This window comes from Osmerus eperlanus, chromosome 12 (assembly GCF_963692335.1).
Source record: "Osmerus eperlanus chromosome 12, fOsmEpe2.1, whole genome shotgun sequence".
Classification (NCBI taxonomy): Eukaryota; Metazoa; Chordata; class Actinopteri; order Osmeriformes; family Osmeridae; genus Osmerus; species Osmerus eperlanus.
Genome location: NC_085029.1, coordinates 296,406 through 304,958, shown reverse-complemented (window position 1 = coordinate 304,958; position 8,553 = coordinate 296,406). Strand labels below are relative to the sequence as shown.

At 43.6% G+C, this 8,553-nt stretch overlaps 1 protein-coding gene across 1 annotated transcript; it reads right to left on the bottom strand.

The window, feature by feature from the left end:
• Positions 1-449: 449 nt before the first annotated feature.
• Positions 450-4,507, bottom strand: LOC134031008 (uncharacterized). Its single transcript, XM_062474470.1, has 8 exons — positions 4,183-4,507; positions 3,943-4,060; positions 3,762-3,851; positions 1,718-1,822; positions 1,398-1,586; positions 1,153-1,314; positions 653-847; positions 450-524 (listed from the first exon to the last, which is right to left on the bottom strand). The coding sequence occupies exons 1-8, from the start codon at positions 4,393-4,395 to the stop codon at positions 511-513; spliced, it is 1,086 nt and encodes a 361-aa protein (XP_062330454.1). The 5' UTR covers positions 4,396-4,507; the 3' UTR covers positions 450-510.
• Between the last annotated feature and the right edge of the window lie 4,046 nt (positions 4,508-8,553).

Genomic DNA, 8,553 nt, shown 5'->3' with positions numbered 1-8,553 from the left:
CAGCTAGATCAGGGACCCGTTGGGAGGATCCCTATTTGCGTGCAGTTTATAGGCAAATAATAATTGCTGTTTGTTATTTGAAGGTGTTTGAGGTGAAAAAAAAGTAGGCCTATAAAAAAGTATTTGGAAGCTTCTTGATCGGGAATTTCCGTAAAATCCGAGTCCGGATGATGACGTGTAATCGATATAAAGCGTTGATGACGTTCTGCGTGTTATTTAGAGGCATTTTCTGTTGATAGAAAGAATGGGAGGAATTCGCGTATAAACTGCACGAAAAACTGTGTCTCAATTTTCACATATTTCGCGTGCCATATATGTAAGCTTGTATAATTTCAGAAGGAATCATTTATATAGCTGAAATATTATTTGATCCCCTGCTAATTGTGTACGTTTGCCTACTGACAAAGAAATGACCAGTCTGTAATTTTAACTGTAAGTTTATTTGAACAGAGATAGTTCTGCTAAGGGGACAGTCCATCCACATTGTCTGCTACCACCGCCCCTCATCTTTTAACAGCTTACATCTGAGGAGAACAGAGAGTAGGACAGAGATAGAGGGAGAAAGAGAGAGCGTTTGAGTGATTGTGGTTTATTAAGTTATTTTTCTGAAGCTAAATCATGCAGGACAGTGGATCCCCGCATTAAATAATACCTTCTTCAGCCTCGTCCTCCTCACTCTCTTCATCGCTGCCCATCCTGTCACATTCCTCTTCCTCTCCCACATCGCCAAGGAGAAAGGCCTGTTGACCTACAGCTGCCTTGTAGTACTGGAGAACCAGCTGCAATTTTCCCTCCGCTTCTGACAGTCTTAGTTGCAGTAGACAACGTAGTCCATTATTTTCCTCCCCTAACAATTTAAGGGGAGTCAGGTGGCTGAGCGGTTAGAGAATCGGGCCAATAATCAGAAGGTCACTGGTTCGATTCCCAGCCGTGCAAAATGACGTTGTGTCCTTGGGCAAGGCACTTCACCCTACTTGCCTCGGGGGGAATGTCCCTGTACTTACTGTAAGTCGCTCTGGATAAGAGCGTCTGCTAAATGACTAAATGTCAATTTAAAATGTAGCAAGACAATATGCAGAACCTCATTAAAGTGTCTCAATGTATGTCAAATCTGCAGATTTTTTCCCCTAAACTTATATTGCTCAGTATTACCCTCTTCTGCAATCTTTGTACTGAGGACAGTGGACAGGTTTTTCATCCAGGTGCAGTGTTGGGCCATCTCACAGATCAGGATGGTCCTCTCCTCTTGCAGGCGTGTGGTCAGCATATGTTGATCATGCATCCTCTTTTTCAAAGCAAATAAGTACTGTACATCTGTTGTTTTGTAATTTTTGTAGACTGTAGAGATACAAATAAAAAGTTGATACCTTTAGGGACACTTCTAAAAAGACACATACCATTGCAAAGCACCCCCCATGGCCATAGCAGTGACTCTGCACTCGATCCAGCCAGCGACCCCTCTAACACAGCCACATTGATGTTGACATCTTCAGGTACCATGCCATTGTATTTTGAGACCTGCTCAAAAAGCCGCCTTTTATCCTCTGCCAACCTAGAGCGTAGGCGATGACGAAGCTTGTTGCTGTCTGTAAAAAATCAGAAGAGTTCCAACTGGTGTTATGAAATGATCTGTAATGTAATTTGATTATGTTCTTCATAATTCATAGATTTGTATATCTTAATCTAAGTCTTTTTAAAGAAAAGAATGCCCCCATACCATTCTGACGGTAGAGGCTTTGTTTTCGTGCATGCACACTCATATGAAGCCCCTCAATGGACTGCTGCAGAGCCCGAAGATCAGGGTTTGTGGTACTGGTTTTCTCTACAAAAAAATAAGTATGTAATGAAAAAGCATTCGGTGTATGTTGTCTATTATCAAATCAAATTTATTTGTATAGCCCTTTTTACACGCAAGCATGTCACAGAGGGCTTCACATACGCCCATAGAACTGCCCCTAAACCAACCTAAACCCTCAAGGAAGACAAGGAAAAACTCCCAGAAAAAATTGAAGAAACCTTGGGAGGAGCAATTCAGAGAGGGATCCCCTCCTCCAGAGACGGTTGGTGAGAGAGAGGAGCAGAACACAGGCTAAACATAGTCATACAGTGTCGATGGGTTTTGAAACACCAAAATCCATTGTTCAACTTTATAGAAGTAGGACAAGACCGGAAGACTCGCGACCAGGTCCAGCGTTGGCCGACCGACGACCAGGCAGGTGCTGACAACTCAAACCCCCCACACCACAAGGGATGTGTGTGGGGGGGGGGGACAGAGAGAGGAGAGCAGGGATTAGAGAATGCCAGGAGCAGCTAACAGTTACAGTCATAATAGAATGAGATCCCCACCGGTCAAGTGTGGACTGGTGCAGCAATTTAACAGAGCAAAAAAGGGGTATTTGATGCAGCCCCACACACCAAGACAGCGACAGCCCCCCTCGGCTGGAACATGAAATCTGTTCCAGGGGAAGAGAACTCTAAAATAAGTTATACTTATAGAATAAGGATGGAAACAACCCGTCCCCCGTTGCCTCCAACTAGTAACATACTTACCTTTAACAGTCGTAGAATTGACTAAACAATAACGTTTTTAACCTAATTTTAAATGTCGAAACAGTATCAGACTCCTTAATTGAGACAGGTAATTTGTTCCAGAGAAGAGGTGCTCTATATGAGAACGCCCTACCTCCAGCTGTTTTTTTCTTAATTTTGGAAACCACCAGATAGCCTGCATCTTGAGATCTAAGTGTCTTTGCGGGGCAATAGGGTGCAAGGAGACCGGAGAGGTACAGTGGTGCCAATCCATGCAGAGATTTGTAGGTTAGTAGTAGAACTTTGAAGTCAGCTCTGGCTTGGATAGTGAGCCAGTGTAGAGAGACAAGAGTAGATGTTATGTGATCAAACTTTCTTGTTCTGGTCAATAGTCTATCAGCAGCATTTTGCACCCGCTGTAAATTTTTTAGGTGGGTAATTGGGAGGCCAGAGAACAATACATTGCAATAGTCCAATCGGGACGTAACAAATGCATGTATTAGTTTTTCAGCATCATCCTTTGAGAGAAATGTTCGTATTTTGGCAATATTACGTAGAATATTACGTATCACAGTAGTAATTTTGAATGTTGTGTACTTTAATGTATAGTTAAGCTTGAACAGTCAGTAACAAAGTGTAGTGCTGCTGCCTACAACACAGATTATGTCACGGCCACAGCCGTGCCCCCGTTTTTGGTTTTGCCCTGTCCTAGTGTTTCCCTGTCATTGTTTTCACCTGTGTCTCGTTCTCGTCATTGTGTCTACCTGTGTGTCGTTTGGTTCTGTGTATTTAGGTTTCTGTTTTGTGTCCAGTCTTTGTCTTGTCCTTACTACCTGTCCGTTTGAGTACCCTAGCTGTTTTCCCGTTTTTGACAATAAACCCTCTGTTCATCGCAATGCCTCGCAACTCCCTTGCATTTGGGTCCTACCCCACCTCACACCCTGACAGATTATGCCTAAAAAAGGGCTCACGGGAGGGGTGCCATCCTTACCGCTAACTGTCCAATCCTGAACAGCAACCCACTTCAGTGCCAACTGGTCGGAGCAATGTAGCTCCGCCTTGAGCTCTGACATTTTTGCTGCCTCAACCACAGCCCTTTGACAAGTCTGTTTTATAATAATAATTATTAAATATTACTATTCAACTGTGGGATTTCTTTGGAACCACCATATAGATTTCCCTACAGAAGTGGACGCACACACAAAATACAATAAGACAGCTAACATGACTACCTTCACATATCTTGTGGAGAGGGCCTGGTGAAGTTTCACCCTTGTACCTGTTCCACACTATAGCATGGACTGTCAGCATGTCCACACGTGCTTTTGTAAGTAAAAGGATGTGGTTATGTGGCAAATTTAAGAGCAATCTAAGAAGAGAACAGATACTTAATTAGTTGTAAAAGTAGCCAACCTGATTTGGACATGTACTTGGTTGTCAGGGCACAACGGGAGAGGAAACTGTTGACTTGCCCAACTTCTTCACCGGCGGTTGTGCCTGCTCCGCTCTGGTTCCTTCCACTCCATTTGATCTGATAGGGGTAACAATGACAATGTTGGGGAACTAAATACTATGAACATTTATATTTTGGTTGAATGTTCTCAATCTACTTCCTTTATAATGTAACATAGCAAAATGTTAACAGATACATACCTCACATTTTGTGGCATGGGCTCTAGCATGCATGATGCTGAGGAAGGGCTTCATATCAAGGAGCCCCTGGAGAGATGACACAACACCAGCCACCTTCTCTAGGTAGGGCCAGTATTTGCAGGCAACGTCCATTGCAAAGAACCTGATGTTTTCGGTGGCATGTAGCTCTTTCTGTAGATACAGTGGGTATGCAAATATCTCCCCCCTGTACATGCTGAGGCCTTTCAGCAAATATCCGTGGCGACACACAGCCACCTCAACCCCTTCCTCATCCAGCTTGTTGGGCCTCCTGGAAGTCTCCCTTGCGGCTGTCCACTGTGAGGCACCACACGTGCCCCTCACTTGTGTCTGTGAAGACAATTCATAAACAAATACATTCAATAACAATGAAATCTAAAACTTTGTATTAGCTTAACACTTGTGTGTGGTAAAAACATTTTACAGCACTGTGGATGAGGTCAACAAAACTTGCCACCTCGCTGTCCTTCGCAAGGAACAGCCCATCAAAAAGTGCAGCTTCATCAGAGCTAGAGAAAAAACAATAATGTAAATTGCGTAAACCATTTGAGTTGTAATTGAAATGTATTTTAATTAGATACCAAACTCACCTTCCTGATTGCCGAAAGTGGTAAAGCTTGTGGTTACCATCCACTGACACAGCAACTGTTTGTGGTGTGCAGGCTGGACAGGTGAATGGGGTCACACAGCAGAGCTGCTCTTTCTGAAAGGAACAGTAATCAAACTCCAGAAAGCTCTGCTGCAGTGCATCCCCGTTGATTTGACCGATACTGAAATATAATAAATAAATAAAATTACAGCAATTCATAACAAGAGAATACAAAAAACATACATAAAATGGCTGATATGCTTTTCTCTTTTACACTTACTCTTCCAGCACGCTGTGTGCGATGTTCAAGCTATTTTGTGAAGGCCTGCCTGGACAAGCCTGGAGAGATCCCCTTCAGCTCCTGGAATGAACTTAGGAGGTCAAGAGAGTATAGGGTCTGTGAAAGTGTTGTAGCTGGCCAATAACCACTTTTGATCAGGTCCCTGACTTCTGGGGTCCACTTTTGCATGCAGATATTAGTATCAGTAGTATTAGTAGAAAAATTAGTATATAATGTCAACAATCTATACTTTGTGTACATACACTAACTAAATAATGTTAAATTAGGGGAATTTCTTGCTTTACCATTCATGGTAATGAGGATTACTGCTTTTCCATCCAACACAGTGATGTTGGCGACCTCACAGGAACATAATTTAGGAGCACACACTGTGGGTAAAATGCAAGCTGCAAAAAAATATGTTATAAACACGTATATTCAACTAATTATGCAGACGGAACACAGAAACATACTGTACCAGGACAAGTGAAGTTCACATTTGCTCTTCAACTGATAATCAAAAATAACCAATTCAAAATCTTAGTATTATAACAGGGTAAAAGAAGCGTACCTTGCTCTTGGGTGGTGTACTGCCCAGCTTCACCAATAGCTAGATAGGTGGATGGAGGAATGGCTCTGAAGAATCCATCTACCACACTGTCTCTGTTGTGGCTATGTAGCCTATTTCACCTACCTCTTAAAAAAGAACACAGCAAGTTATTCTATTAACATGTTTTTATCGCTTAAAAATTTGAACAAAACCTTAAAGGTGACATGACATAAAAACTTCACTTTAGGAGGTTATTTAACATTAATATGAGTTCCCCTAGCCTGCCTTTGGTCCCCCAGTGGCTAGAATTTTCGATCGGTGTAAACCAAGCCCTGGGTGTTCTTCTCCGCCTTTCAGGAAATGAAAGCTCAATTGCTTTGTTTGAAAATCTCCTCTTTGTGACGTAACAAAGAGGACGGTTACCTCCCCTCTCTGCTTTGCCCGCCCAGAGAATCTGGCCTGCACATAAGAAACTGAGCTACGACCGTGCAAGTGTTTTTATCCTCGAGAGACATGGCTTGCAAACGAACGAAGCATTACATTTGCTCAGTTTGGATGTACAAAGGAAAACAAAAATCTTTTTACAGTTCCTTCATCTGAGCCTCTGAAGACCCAGTATCTTAATTTTATTTTCTCTGGAAATGCGCCTACACAACTTCTGTTGTAGGCGCATTTGTTTTGTATGTCTGCGCCAAACACTTCAGCCACGACTGTTTCCTCAACTTGAGCTAATACAAAACTGGCCTTGCTGAAATTAAATTCTGGATCAGTACTAACTCTCCTTCGTCCAGCTACTAACCTCGGACAAGTAAGTTAACTAACACTATATCATTTTGTAGCTTTACTGTATATGGTTACCTAGCTTGCTACCCTTAGAATGTGGATGTAACATTAGCTCTGCTGCTAACAGCTGAGTTACTGTCACTAATGGAAAGGTAGATAGCATCAAGTATGTGTGTGAATACACATGCTGTAACGTGAGTGTTGTACACTTCTTTGTTATTTGGATAACCGTTCTGCTGTTGGTGTTATGGCGTGCGCGATATCCGCCTTTCCCCTCATTTAAATGACTGAGTGTGTACCTCTGCAAACCAGGGTTATCAGATGAGAATGGGCAAATTCGAGGCATCTTACAGCAACAGGGCTACAGCCATTGCGATACATCCATTGTAAACATTAGCGCATGGTGCCGCCCCTCCGCTCCTCATTAGCATTTAAAGCTACAGACACCAAAACAGCGCGTTCTGAGGAAAGCTCCTTGTGGGACTGCTAGTAGTTGTTATGTATTATGTTCCTCGCTGACATCCGTAGTACAACACCCGCATTGCATCAGGGGAAATGTATGTATACTGTGTTGTATGCGAGTGAAGTGAAGAGACAATGAATCCAACTCTGACTCTACCTGGTCTTATTACGATTACCACAACAGAACAACTGGCGACGAGAATGGCGGATGCATGCGTGTTTGTGGGGCTAGGAAGACGTGTTTAGCGCTTGGAAAACTGGAATCGACCGGGATACTAACTTTTCGTGGATACCGTTGCTGGCAAGCTACCGAACCGAGTCTACAAGAGGAGCGGTAAAGGAAGGAATTGTGAGTGCAGCGACTGCGGGGATACGTGACTGTAAAAGAGACCAGTGCATTCTGCTTAAACCTGTATTGGAGAAAGTGAAAGTTTGAAGACATGGCGGGGATAATCGGGAGCATTGGTGCTTTTGATGAACTGGTTGAACCATGGGCCGCGTACACTGAACGTTTTGGATACTTTGTAGCTGCAAATAGCATTGGCGAGGAGAAGACAGTACCCACGTTTCATCTGTTGCGCTCTTTGATACAGCCGGATAAACCCGGTGTCAAGACGTATGATGTGATTGTGCAAACATTGGCAAGGCACTTCTCGCCACAACCATTGACCATAGCGGAACGTTTCCGTTTCCATAAGAGGAATCAGGAGGAGGGGGAGTCCGTGAATATGTTTGTTGCTACCATGAAAAGGCTAGCTGAGCATTGTGAATTTAAAGAGTCACTAAGCAAAGTAATAAGAGACAGACTGGTGTGTGGTCTCAGGAGTGAAGCCATACAGAAGAGATTGCTTACGGAAAAGGCATTGACACTAGACAGAGCCGTGGAAATAAGCGTGTCCATGGAGATGGCAGCTAAAGAGGCCCATCAGCTGAGTTCAAGTACCACACTGCATAAGATTGCAAGTGACACTTATGAAAAGCACATCAAATGCTACAGGTGTGATAAGATGGGACATGTAGCATCTGAATGCTGGAGCAAGGACCTAGATTGTAGGAAGTGCGGGAAGAAGGGTCACATCGAACGTGCTTGCCAGAGTAGAAGGGTCACCAACAGTAAAAGAGAGCCTCAGCCACCAAAACGTGTTTGGAAGAAGAAAGGGGTGTATAATGTGGGTTACCAGAATGACTGGAGATAGTAGCAGCTCAGATGATCGGAGAGTTCACATACTGACCATTAAGGGAGGGTCACAGGGGTACTCTGTTACTCCATTATTGGAATGGCAACCCACTCCCATGGAGATTGACACTGGGGCAGCAGTGACATTAAGTACCGGAAGTCTGAACTGCACTCAAATGCTGATGGTCTCTCCAGACTGCCATTGCCTGACACTCATGTCATGTCTGAGCAAGCAGACATCTTCTACTTCCAGCAGGTAGACGGGACACCAATCACCTGTACACAGGTGAGACGTCAGAGCAGAAATGACCCTGTGCTCTCTAAGATGATTGATGTCGTGGTGAGTGGAAGGAAAGTGGAGAGTTTAACTGAAACCGTATCTCTCAAGGATGACGGAACTCTCGGTCCAAGCAGGATGTCTGTTATGGGGGCAGAGGGTAATCATTCCACCAAAGCTGAGGGAAGCGCTGCTACAACAGTTACATTCAGGGCACTGTGGAATGGTTCGCATG